This window comes from Meriones unguiculatus, chromosome 14, assembly GCF_030254825.1.
Source record: "Meriones unguiculatus strain TT.TT164.6M chromosome 14, Bangor_MerUng_6.1, whole genome shotgun sequence".
Lineage (NCBI taxonomy): Eukaryota > Metazoa > Chordata > Mammalia > Rodentia > Muridae > Meriones > Meriones unguiculatus.
In genome coordinates this window covers 86,128,213-86,141,902 of record NC_083361.1, presented here as the reverse complement: position 1 = coordinate 86,141,902, position 13,690 = coordinate 86,128,213, and the positions used below count along the sequence as shown (strand labels likewise).

Genomic DNA, 13,690 nt, shown 5'->3' with positions numbered 1-13,690 from the left:
CACTGACCTAGAGCCCAGGCTTTGTCCTTATCTCAGAAACGAGGATAGAAGTGGGTCTCGGAAGTTAGGCCTGGAACCACTGACTGCGGCTATCACACTGCTGCCTTGGAGTCACCTTGAGTAAGATCTTATGTTTCTAGAATAACTTGACAGAGATCAGCAAGACTGTGTTCTTAAGAATCACTACATGGAATTACCCTATGGAATCTGGTGATCAAGGACCCATTATCTCCTTTACACAGAAAATCTAGAGGTTGAACGAGACAGGTCTTCTTAGGAACCTCTACAGACTCTAAACTCTTCTATGGGGATCTTAGTTTTGGAGCCCCGAGTGGAGAGACATTGCCTTTCCCCCTTCTACCTTTGTTGCATCTGGCTCCTATCCCTGGACTTTTCTGGCCTTTAGCTCTGGCCCATAAGACACTTACCAAGGACCCTGTTAGCTCCATAGAGCTTTTTCTACAAAAAAGGGCAGAAATAAGGATGGTGTAGAGCAGAGCAGGCCTTTGTTGGAAGAGAAGAGATGTGGGCATAGGTCTGGCTTTCCTCCAATCTTGGGTAAACAATGCCAACCTCTAGACCTTATTTTTAGGAGGGGAAAAGAGAAGTCTTTACTAGTAGTGAAAGTGGTGAATTTCTGAGATAGGATATACACAAGACTTTACTTTTCAAATTTATTTTAGCATAGAATGTGTAAAGGGTTTTCTACATTTGAGGCATGCACTCTACCACTGCGCTATATCCCTAGCCCACTTTTTAAATCTTTTTTTAAAATATTCTTATTCTTATTATCTTATAATTATCTGATTATTATTCTTTATTATTTATGCAGCATTCTGCTTGCCTGTGTGCCTGAGCACCAGAAGAGGGCACCAGATTTCACTATAGATGGTTGTGAGCCACCATGTGGTTGCTAGGAATTGAACTCAGAATCTAAGAACAGCCAGTGTCCTTAACCTCTGAGCCATCTCTCCAGCCCCCTCTTTTTAATCTTATTTTGAAATAGGATCTTATTAAATTACCCAGACTCACTTTGAATTCACTTTGTGACTCAGTCTAGCTTCAAACTTTCAATATTCCCACTCCAACCTGCCCTGGAGCTAGGATCCTAGGCTTGTGCCAAACACAAGGCTGGACAACCTGGTCAGCCACAATGTTAGTTACAGAGTCTGTATGACCTTTAGATACTTAAAGTAGCTATTATTTGGTTCTCTACAGGAAAGTTTACTGATCCTTAATTTAAAGGTAAAAAACAAGATGTGAGGGTGCTGGGGATGTAGCTTTGGTGGCAGAACCTTGACAAAACGATGTGTTTGATCTCCCAAAAACCAAAAGCCTCTACAAAGAGATGTGGAGGATCCTGCCAGAATTTAGTGTCTTTTCTATATAGAACACCATGGATCAGAAGCCACCTATCTCCCAATGCACTACCTACAGAGCAATGGTTACAATCAGCATGGGAGCTAACTGAATGAATGACTGGGTCCATATAGATTAGCTATTACTTTCTCTCTCCGTGCATAGAGACAGTGGGAAGTTTCCACTCCTGAGGCTTACAAGCACAGACTGCTCTTAAAAACTAGAAGAGGCAAGAGCTGGGCTGTGACTATGGTCTGTTCAACCTGGAACACAAACTCCAGGGCTCTTAAGATTCTAAAATTTTATAATTCTTTAACAAGCCAGCAATACAGGTAGCTTTCTTTTATGTGACTAGAGAAGATGCTCTTGAATCTCTAGCTTTCCCAGGGAATGTGCACCACCCCATCTAAGCCGCAAAAGCAATCTTATTACAAAGTATCAGGGCTGTCTTCCCTCTGCAGAGAAGCAAAAGGTTCTAGGAAACTGCGGTAGATTTTGTTTTCCACATCTAAGGATAACCTTGTAGGAGAATGTTCCCCCTCTTCATGTTAAGAAACAAGGCATACACACTCAGAATACAAATCAGTATGAAATACCAGCCAAAGAAAGGCTGGCTATAGCCTGCTTTGTATCTCTAGAACTTTGGGATGGGAAGCAGAACTGCAGATTAGGAGATCTCTAAAATGAGAACTTGAGAGATGAGAGATGCTAAACAAAGAGCGACCACACACAGAAGCACGCTGTAAACACAGTGCATCTCAAGATTGCCATCAGGGACAGGAGGCTTACATTCAACCTGCTCTCTCTTTCAGAGAAAAAAAACCTGTAACTTAGAAATGCAGCACATTTTCCAAAATTGTACAGCATATCTGTAATCATATTGCTGGCTCCAGAGTTCAGAGCTGATGCTGCCCGAGACAGAGCTGTTTCTGAGTTAAATGTCTCTACAGTACAGTCTTGGGCATCTGGTGTACTGGCCTTTGTATCTCCATTTCTCTAAAGGCAGAGTCATGAGACAAAGGACTTCTATCACTAGAAATGGCAACTCTGCCTTATAAAGAGGTCTGTTTATGATGCCTGCCTGTTGTCTGTCTCAGGCTCCTAGCTATAGTTTCAGGCTCTATCAAATAGGAGAATGTAAAGAGACTGTGTGCATTAGCAAGATAAAACCTTTGTAGCCCTTTCAACTCTGCTTCACTGTCATAAATCTTTTTCAGTTTTAGAGCCCCCACTACCTACAAAGACATGGATCTTCACATCCAGGATACCTTTTACACTAATTGGTTTATTGATCTTCAGATTTATACATCTAGACAAAGTCTGGACAAAACAAGACTGTATGTCTGAATCTTGCCTTGACCTCTATGTCTCCTTGCTGGTAGTTAAATAAAGCACTGAATAAGTAGAAGGGATACCTAGTTATGGACCAGCTTTAAGTATTGGCTAAATTGGTGTGAACTTGTCAAAGTACACTGAGTGTGTACTGTGGTACTAAAAGCAATTAAATCTGAATGTGTGGAGGAGCCTGCATGAGTCAGTGAGTCAATCCAAAATCCATTTTAAAAAATTACACCCATTCATGTATTACTTGCTAGAAAGAAAGTGATACATTTTGGTCCTATGTAGAAACTTGACAGCCTGTCTAGGAAGGGAGAGCAAGATGTGACTACTGAACATTTCTGTGGGACTTCTGGAAGATTTCATCACAGATGGTAAGGCACTCAAGATTGCCTGGCTATAGGAATGGCTACCTCAGGAAGGAAGGAGGCCCTTATTTTTACAGATATGTGAGCAAAGCCATGAAGGCTAGGTTACTGATTAAGGCAGCCAGAGAGGGAGAATTTTGTGTTAAGGATATAGGTATACAGCTCCAGAGGAAGAGAATCTGGAGTCCAATAGATATCAAGAACTTTAAAGGTGGCCTAATCCAATGCCACCGTTTTACAGTTCAAGACCAAAACATAGCCACAAATTATCCAAAGTTATATAGAATCAAGTCTAGAGTCCTCTATCTCCTACACCAGGCCTCTTTCTGCTGCATGGTAGCAACTTTATTCATCTATATTTGCAAAATATGTACAAATCAATTTACATTATATAATTACATATGTTCATTCATTTCTATGTGAGCACCTGGAAAAACTCCTTATGGCTGTTGTTCCTCTCATTAGTCTTTTTTTTTTTTTTTAGATCTAGTCTCACTGTGTAGCTCAGACTGACCTAAAACTTGCCATGTTGACACTGAAATTGTGATTCTCTTGCTTCAACCTTCTGAGTACTGGGATTACAGATGCTGAACTACAACACCCACCTCATTTGTCTTTTGAAAGGGTAAAACCAACCTCATGAAGAATCATGAACGGAATCCTGGCTTTTTCCAGCTGTGCTGCCATATTAATTACACAGCACTGGGCATAGTACCTTTTTGAAACTCTGCTTTCAAAGTGGAATGAAAATAATTTTGATTGAATGAGGGGCTGATTCTGAAAGTTAGTAGATGTTGACAGGTAAGGATAATGACAACAGAGAGAAAAATGACATTTTGTTGTTGTTTGTTTGTTTTTTAAAGACAAAGGCTTACCATGTAGCTTTGTCAGCCTAGAAATCACTATGTACATCAAACTCACAGGGGCCTGTCTCTGCCTCCTGAGTGCTGGGATTAAAGGTATGGGCCACCATGCATAGCTTTTTAAAAAATATATATATTTATTTGTTCTTATTTTATGTGTATGAATTTGCCAGTGTGTGCATACGTGCCCCACATTTGTACCTAACACACAAAGATGTCAAAAGACGGCACTAGGTCACATGGAACTAGTTCCAGGTGATTGTGAACTGCCATAGAGGTGCTGGGAATTGAACACAGGTCTTCTGGAAAGAGCAGCCAAGTGTTCTTTACTGCTGAGCCATCTCTCCAGCTCCATTACTGGATATTTACACTTGATCTCAACCAAAAGGTTGAGAAGCAATGACACTGGATATTTGAAAGAAAAGAAAACAAATTCAATGAATTTTCTTAGCCTACCTAGTAGGTGACTTTCTACAACATCCTGCTAAAGGCTTGTCCAGGTCCTGCTGGCATAAATTCAGAAACCAGCACTCCTCATATCTAAAGCCAACCATTCCCATGCAGGACAGCTGCCACAGGCACAAGTTTCTCCACTTAGTAATTTCTAAATGATAGTCCTTAATTGAATCATTTGTGGTACTACTCAGCTATAGAGGTGACAATATCAGTTATTCCACTGATCCTCAGGGTGAACATGACCAATCTAGACGGGGCTTCTGTCTACATCATACCATGTCCCCATAGTATAGCTTACAAGAACTAGGGTAGTGTTTCTTACCCAAAGGACAGTTTTCTTCTCCAGAGGAATACCGAGCCGTATCTGGAGACATGTTTGGACTTTGTTACTGACATCTAGCAGGGAGACACTATAGATGCTACTAAACATCCTACCACACACAGGAAAGAATCCATCTGGCTAAGATGCTGATAGTGCTAAGGTCAAGAAACCCAGTGGATGGTAAAAGCCCTCTCTGTTCAAAGATACACAAGGCCTTCAAATGCCCCCTGGTCCTTTCCCCTAAAATGCAGGAACAGTTTCTCATAGTTCTAAGTTCGTGGCCCAGGAGTGTACCTCCCTCACTATGGTGGTATCCTACAGCTGAAGGCATGATTACAGGTGATCAGCTTTCTTGAATGACTAAGGCCAATATTCTTACATGAGCAGGAGAACCTCTTAAAACAGTGTTTATATTTAAAATGTCATTTTAAAAATTCCCTTTCCTTTCTTGCTAACAAACAAATCAGTCCCAACCAAGGGGAACAAGGAAAGGAGAAGACAGGCTGTATTTACTGAAAGCCGCAGAGGATGCTTGGTAAGTTCGGTTCTCGGTTCCGGTGTCCACGGGGAGGTGGAAGGTGCCTTCAGTGCCACAGGAGGATGAGTTCTGTGGCCAGGCCTGTTTCATCAGCAGAGTGGCTTAAAGGAAGACACAAGAATGGCATTAGGCAGAAATAAGAAGTGGGCACCACCAATTACAGACACAAAAGCAAGGGTCTTGCGCTAGACAGAAACATAACCCAAGGAGCCTGCTCAGACACACAGAATGATTCAGCCTTTTTGAGATGGGATAGTGGGTTGGAAGGAGTGCTGAAGTGAGCTTCCAAATGAGTTAAATCCAAGGAAACCTACATTTAAATCCTGACACTCAGGATTTTCCTACCTATGATTAAAACCATGAAGATGCCCATAAATATCATCATCTTCCATATCACCATCTGGTCTAAGACTATGGTATAGTCCTCTACTACTTTCTCATCCACACGAAGCAACTTGAAGGTCTGACAGTGTATTGGGCCAAATTAACTTAAGTCTTTTAAAAAATTCCCTCTGGTCGCGATCTTATCTGAAGGTATGATTAATAAGTTGTGAGTTGCTTCTAAAGAGAAACTAACAAGCAACTACCACTTTACATGAGCCTCACTAGGACAGCAATACCTCTAATGGACTAAGCTGTGCCCATGGCAGCCTAAAGGCCCGGGCACTGTGGCTGTACTATGTAACGGGGCACTCCTTGCCAACTCCTGCTGCATACCAGCCATGGCCAGGTAGACATACTTCTTGCATATGCCTGAATATCTCCTAATAGGTGGTAGCGAATGCTTCAGCTGAGACAGCTCTTCATGAGTTAGATATGACCCTTTGGCCATTATGAGCTAGGGAGGCATATGTTACAGAAATTAGTTTGAGATCTGTAGAAACTTTCCAGGTAGCTCAAAGCTCAGCTTGAGAAATTTCATTAAGTGTTCTAGAAGTGGGGAATGATTCAAAAACTTACCGTCATGGTATCCTGAGGGGAAGGAGAGAGGAAAGAAGAAGGGAAGGAGGAGAAGGAAAAAGAGAAGGAGAGAGAAAGAGAGAGGGAAAGAAAAAACTATCCTTTCAAACACCGGAGATGACACATTTTTGATCCAAATTTCTATTTAAAGTTTAAAAAAAAAGGTTTAATTTTTTTATTTATAGTACCTTTTCCATTCTAATAAGATATTGGGAGTCTTGGACAAAGTGTTTTAAAGTATATTAACAGGAAGCAGGGCTGGGCTGGCAGTAATCAGATGAACCTGAAGTATTTTATTAGCGGGGTAAGGTCAGACAGGGAAACATAAGAAGAAAGAATGCTGATCCTATTGATTCCTAAAGGGTTTGCTACCTCCAGAGAGATTCTACAATACCTTTGCTGCCTGGCTTACAACTAACATTTGCGTTCCTTCTATCACAGAATTATAATGGCTAGAGAAGGTTGTGGATTCTGCTGCTTTTTCTGAACTAGAATCAGAACGCAGCTCCATAGGCTGACACTGCTTGCATTAATGGCCCGCAATATATACAGCAAATGCTGAGAAATGAGAAGGAAATCATGGGCAGGAAAGTGACACTACAGGGAGAATCTGGCAAGAGAACTGGAGACGGCACAATTCCATGTAGAGCCCAGAGCCCTTGCTAGACAGCCAGACACAGGTGTGTATGCTCTGCAGAAGAAGGGAATCTGCTTTAAGTAAACGTGTTGGGTGTCTTTCTCCAGAGGGTGGGATGCTAATATGAAGGGAATTAATAAAGGATCCAATTAGTGTCAAAAAAAAAATCTCATCCCAATGTCTCCAAATTCAGGCACTGACATTCAGTGTGGCTGATGGCCACAACCATCCCCAAACAACTCCCTGCTGTGTCAAATAGGTAGCTCTGAGAAGTCAAACAGAGCAATCCCATGCTCTAAGAGCTCAGTGGGCCTCTGCCAAGGACCAAGATGTCTGAATTTGGCCATAAGAATTTGGAGAATTTAGAGGTCCTTATTTGTTTGTTTGTTTGTTTGTTTTTTCTGAGAGGGGCATACTTATAATTTTCATTAAGTCAAAAGTCTGACAACTGCCTGAAGGACTGTGTGACAGGACTGTGTGACAACTAAAGTTAATCAAAATTACCCATAGAGACCCTAACTGCACTCGCACTGAGAGCAGTGCCACGGTGGACAGGAACACATGTGGGTTACGTCACTGCACACAAGGTACTTACGGTCTACTGGGGATGCAACTCAGCCACACGCCAACCAGGGAGTGAACAAGACAGCATATCATAGTAAAACAGTGTTGCAGATTAATCAGGAAAGAAGCAAGTGCCATTGTGTCGCTGATTGTCTTTCCTAAGTGATCACTTAGGCTAAACTTGACATTTTCCAAAAACAGGGAAGTTTCTTCTGGTTTTATTATACAGAAAACAAACAGCATTTTCTGTTGTACTCAAATAGTTATTTTAAAAATTTAGATAAATGTGAAAACTAAATGAAAATAAGTTTTTAGCAGTTACCTTAACATCCTCACAAACTGTATGACTTTGTAGCTCTGTTCAAATCTACAGTAGTTCTTTCTAACGGTGGTAGCAATGCAGAGCTCAGCTGCCGGATGAAACCAACCCCAACTCAAGGTTTTAGCAGCATGGCAATAGAAAGAGCTCTCTGCCAGGCAGGCCTGTTTTGGGGATGCCAAAAAGGACCTATATCCTAAAAATATTTTATCCTTTGGATAAGTGATAGTTAAATACAGGTATAGCACATAAAAACATTATTCAGCTGTCACTTAAGATTTTAAGTAGTTACTACAGATGTGAAAAAAGGACAGAGGGAAGAAAACCAAAGGCAAACCAAGCTGAGGCCTCTGAGCCCTGTCACAGCAGGCTGCCCACATCTAGCTGCTGAGTTGTTCACTTCCTGGAGATAGGACCTTCACACCCTCTGACACTAGAACAATCTGTTAAGCACATTTACAAAGACAGGCAGCAAGGGACCATCATCCTGAACCATGTACTGAGTCAGGAAATCTGAGATCTAGCCTGGGCTCTGCTACTTACTAGCTGTTAGATCTTGGGCAAGTCACTTACTCGTCTGAGCTTCAGTTTTGTTGTATTGTAAACTGCAGTACTAGTCAAACTCCCTGGTTGTTTCAGTGTTGACATATCATCAATCTTAATGGCTTCTAGTTCTGGTAGCTGTATGCTTCCATCCCTACAGTTGTAGCCAACTCCAATTCAAGCTCTAATCTTCTCTTACCTCAGCCACTTCAATTGCTTAATACTTTGGGTCTGTTCTTTTTAATTGTTGCTTCTAACCTCCAAGCAATAGCCACACTGGTGTCTTAAAACATTCCATGGCTCTCTGTTACCTACGGCTTAGATTCGACTCTACACTTAAGTCTCTCCTGCCCTAACACTGATGATATCTTGTGGTTTGAACTGAAATACCCTATACTGGCTGACAAGTCTATGTACTTGGTCCCTGGCTGGAGGTGATATTTTGGAAGGTTGTGGAACCTTTAGGTGGCCTTGAAGTTTTATAGCTTGGTCCTACTTCTCAACTACTCTCTTCTTCCTGACTTGACAAATCTCTCCTGATTCTCTAATCACCTCAGTCTCCAACCCCGTACTACTGTGCACAAACTGCTCATTCCCAGAATCTAAGAAACTTTACTTGTGTATGGTTTTGCCTATACTACTAGCTCTTTCAGCAGATCTCTCTCCACATGCCACGTGGTGCACATGTCAAGTAATTAACCATGAGCTAAGGGAGACTCAGTCTACTCTGAAGTCTTCCTTTGCCCACTGTCTGGCCATGTCATCCTAGATAACTGACCATCCCAGTTCTTGTAAGTCTTAGAGGCTTCTGTACCTGGTTGAATGTTTCCCCAAGAAAATGTGAGTTCCAAGAGAGTGGGGACCTTATCTTACTGGTTTTTGGATCTTCACAGGGCCAGTGTGGGACCCAGCACAGAACACTCTGTGATGCTCTCTACCCATACTCCTTCACATTAGATGCTCTAAAGCAGTGGTTCTCAACCTTCCCAATGCTGCCTGTAAGGGCGATCCTCATGGTGTGGTGATCCCAACCCTAAAATTATTTCATTGTGACTTCATAACTGTAATTTTGCTGTTGTTATTAATCATAATGTAAATATCTGTGTTTCCAGATGGTCTTGGATGACCCCGTCCTGTTAAAGCTCAACACAGATTGAGAACCTCTATTCTAACTGGAAGAGTGAAGAAGCATGCAGCCTTCTCTAACTTTTTAGAGTGTTATGTTTGAGTTCACACATCCTGCAGCAAGCAAATAACCAGCCGCTCATGAATGCTAAGTGGAACAGTTCTGAAGCTAGCCCTTTTGAAATAATAAAAATTACAAGAGTATGGAATATTAGCATTTAAAAGGACCTTGAAATCATGTGACATGAAAAACTTTATGGCCTGGGGACATTAGCAAGTTGCCCAAGATCACACAGCCCACAGCAGCAGTGAAATAAATTTCACAGATAACCTTCTGAAAGATGTGCCACCCGTAAAAAAATCACTTTCCAACAGCATGACTGAAAAAGTTAAAAAAAATTCAAGGATTTTACAAAAACATCCTGAGCAGCCCAGGTAAGTGTGATAAAAGTGGCAAGTTTCTCCTATGGTCCCTTACTGTCCACGACAAGAAGGACCTAGTCAAGTTACACTGCTGGGACCCTCACAGGTGCCCAGAAGTTCCTGTGGTGCCTTGGGCCTGGAGTCCACACTGCCCAGAGAACTCAACTCAGATCTCTTACCCACTGGCACACTTGGCCCATACCTTTCACCATCCAGAAAATGAGGCCAGAGCTCCAGATCTGGACGAAGACAACAGACTGTATCTAAAGTCAACCAGGTCTTCAGACATGTCAGACTGCTAATGGAAATAGAAAATCTGATTCTGGGGGCCACCTGACTGGTATTTTAGGGTCTAATAGGCATAATCAAAGGGGCTCCTCAGAGCCTGCCATTAAACCAACAGAGGAGCCATACACAGGCCCTACAATTTTCATTCATTTGTTTGAATAAGGCAGCCAGGTTAGGATGTGAGATGCCTTTTAATGCCATGATCCTTCATTACTACCCTATGGGAATGGTTCATGTGTGTCTCCAACCCATGATTTTGCACCATCAGACATGTTCCTGCATGCTATAGGAACTGCTGCTGAGCCACCTGGGGGAGCCCAAGCCTAGGAGATGGGATTTGGGTAGGAAAGGAAAGGGAATCTACTATTGTTACAAGATAACACATTCATAGGCCATAATACAGATGAGGAAAAATAGCTCTCCTACCATAAGCTGAATGCAGGAACTGAAACTCTGTTGGATAGAAATGTTAGTTGAAATTACCACTAAGAATTTGTGCAAAGTTGTACATATTGCAGTTATACAACAGACTTGTTTCGAGATAGCAGTTTCCCCAGGCTGCATAGGAAGCAGTGAGTGCCGAGGTTGGGGCGCGCCTCCCCCTGGAAAGGGTGGCAGACTTGCCATCCAGGAAAGTTCATTAGCCACAGAGACGCACCTCCCTGGACGCTGCAGGGTCTTCCAGAGAAGCGACCAGATACTGCCTAGTACGAACTGGCATGAGTCCTGTTCTTTGTCCATATTAAGACTATTTCAATTCTCCCAAAACTGCAGGCATTTCAGGCATGATAAAGGCTTTCCAATAAGGAAGAAATGAAGGCTCAGGAGAAAATCATGGCCACCAAAGTCCTCTCAGCAAACGAGTCCCAAAAGAGAGACACTTGACCTAGGAGAGTGCTGTGCTGCAGAGGAACACAAGCTATGGGGTCAGGTACATGGGTTTGAATCTCAGGCACATGGCGTTTAAAATTCTGAAAGTTACTTAATCTTCTCTGAGCTAAACTGGAGGCAAGAAACTCCAGCTTACAAGACAAAGGTAAAAAGGTACATTTGTATCTTGCCCCGATATTCTTTTCCTCTACATTTCCCCACGTCTGTAATTTACAAAATGGGAATACCAACTGCATAAATGAGCAGGAGACGAGAACATGCTTCTCACTAGAAGTTTCCTATTTAGCAGTTTTTTTTTTTTCATTTTCAAGTTATATTACCAGAAATATGCTAAACTCTTTGCTCCCTGGATTCTGAAAACAAAGTCTTGACCAGATCTTGCCTCCTTTGAGGTTAAATACTTTTAAATATTATCCCTAAAATTGGTAAGCACTTAGGAAGAAGCCCAGGTGCCCATACAGCTTTTCAGAAACAATGAAAGAATGAAATTTCCCCTTGTATCCTGGACAGATGAATCTAAGGGAGCACAAAGCTGCTAAAAATAGCTCTCTCTGAGCAATTTCTTGGTCTCCTTGAAGTAACTGAAGGAAATTTAAACCTGAGCGCCTGGCTCCTTGCAGACACCTCCTTGCATCACAAATGGCTAACTCCCAACAAGAAGCTGAGAATCACCTGTTCCCTCTGACCTTGAGCTTCCATGACAGGAACTATAACAGTCAGACTTATGAAGGTCAGCATCACACAATATGAAACAGACCTAGCTCTGAGTATGTGAGCATAAGTGTGTGTAACTCAAAAGGGAAAAAGAGATCTCCCTCAAAGTCACACAAACATCTGAAACGGGTAATTTCCATTTGACACCTTTTTTTTCTTTCCTTTCTACCCCTTCCTTCCTGTTGTTTTGTTTTGTGTGTGTGTGTGTTTGTTTCTTTGAGAAAGGGTCTCCCATGTGGTCCTGGATAACCCTGAACTCACTATCTAGCTAAGAATGGCCTTGAACTCTAATCTTCCAACTCCCAAATTCAGGGATAATAGGTATGTGTCACCATGCCTGGCCAGTGTGGGACTTTCTAATATAATGCACCAGCACTATCCTTTACTGTGGATTTTGGTTTCTGAGTAAATTGGTATTGGCTTTAATAATAATTTAGAAATTTAGACTTTTTAAAGCATTGGTCCTTAGGTAGAAGCTTATTATTATTATTTAAAAACTGAAATGTACTCCTCTACCTACAGCAGCAGCTTTCCAGGCTCTCCATGTTTTAACAGTCTCAGACTCCTCTCTGTACTGCCTTCTTCTCCAGCCTGGCTGCTCCTGTCTAACACTTCAGTGTCTGCTCACTGCCTCAGCAATGACAGGCAGTTAAGAGTCCTGGTGAAACAGCAGGATGCCAGAATGCAGTTTTTGCTGCTGAATTTCTCTCAGTTTCTGTTTTCCCAATTGGAAATTGGGTCTCATTATGTAGTCCTACCTGGGCTGGAACTCACTAACTCTACAGACCAGGTTAGCCTTGAACTCATAAAGATCTACTGTCTCTGTCTCCCAAATGCTGGGATTAAAAGCATGTGCCACCATGCCTGGCCTAATAGCAGTATTTTATTCCTTGCCCTTCCAGTTACTTGACAAACTGATCTTTAAACAACTCTAAAATCTCTCATCAGAAGTGCTGACTACTGAGCAGATAGCTCAGTGCTGGGGATTAGAGCCTGAAGCAACTCAATCTTCACCTTCAACCACCTTCAGTAGTAGTCCTGAGCCGCCTGCACTGTCAGGCACTCTGCCTCCACCTGTCACTCAGCTTCTCAAAAAGAAAAAAAAAAAAAAGAAAGAAGAAAGAAAGAAAGAAAGAAAGAAAGAAAGAAAGAAAGAAAGAAAGAAAGAAAGAAAGAAGAAGAAAGAAAGAAAGAAAGAAATTGAACAGGAGTCCTTGCTCCCATCCCAGCAGCCGAGTGCTAGCTCTGTGCTATTCTGCCATCTCTGACTTGTCTTCTACTTGCTCCTTCACAGTGTGTACCAATTACACTGCCCCCTGAAAGGCCCCTTCACCTGCACATCCCTTCTACACTCTGCCTTTGTTTTTCTATTCTTGGTAGCTGCGCTTCTGGAAAGCATACATCATGCTGTACATCGCTCCTCCTTTCTCTGCTTCACTGTACTCTGCTTTCCAGGCTCAGCACCTCCCTGACTACAGCCAGTGAGGTCATTGGGATTCCTGAGTACAAAGACAATGACTCTTCTTTACTCGTGACCTCACCTGAACTTCTGCCACAACCTCCATTTTAGGCTGGTTTACAGATTTTACAGTACTTGGATTGAAATCACTTATGTACTATGACACTTTATAATGTTCTCTTAGTTTTGAAGATAGAACTCATTAATTTGATTATTTTATCAGGTCATCTGTGTAGCTTTTATACTGTTGCTGCCTACTTTTAAAGATTTGGGGCAGGAGAATAATGTACCTTACTTATTAAAGGAAATAGAAAGATCAACATTGAGCTGTCAGTAGTTCACTGTTAATCTAAAAAAACTCTTTCAGGGCAGTAATGGCAGCTTCCTCAAGTGAGCATCACCTACAGTACTTTCTAGAGCAGGGCTTGTATAATTAATTAATACGGCCCAATTAAATACCTGTTATGATGGCCAATTTGGTTGAACTAAGAAACATGTAGAAACCTGGTAAAGCACACCTCAT

General features: G+C 41.9%; 1 protein-coding gene across 3 annotated transcripts in view; it reads right to left on the bottom strand.

Moving 5' to 3' along the window:
- The window catches only part of Fam168a (family with sequence similarity 168 member A), a 128,174-nt gene that overhangs the window by 10,336 nt on the left and 104,148 nt on the right, over nucleotides 1–13,690 (bottom strand). For 2 of the 3 annotated variants that reach the window (XM_021640960.2, XM_060367699.1), the window contains exons 4-5: nucleotides 10,530–10,556; nucleotides 5,220–5,345 (exon numbers count right to left, since the gene is read on the bottom strand). In XM_021640960.2, coding sequence (XP_021496635.1) covers nucleotides 5,220–5,345; nucleotides 10,530–10,556 — 153 coding nt within the window. The remainder of the gene's footprint in view (nucleotides 1–5,219; nucleotides 5,346–10,529; nucleotides 10,557–13,690) is intronic. The other variant, XM_021640961.2, reaches the window with a different exon arrangement.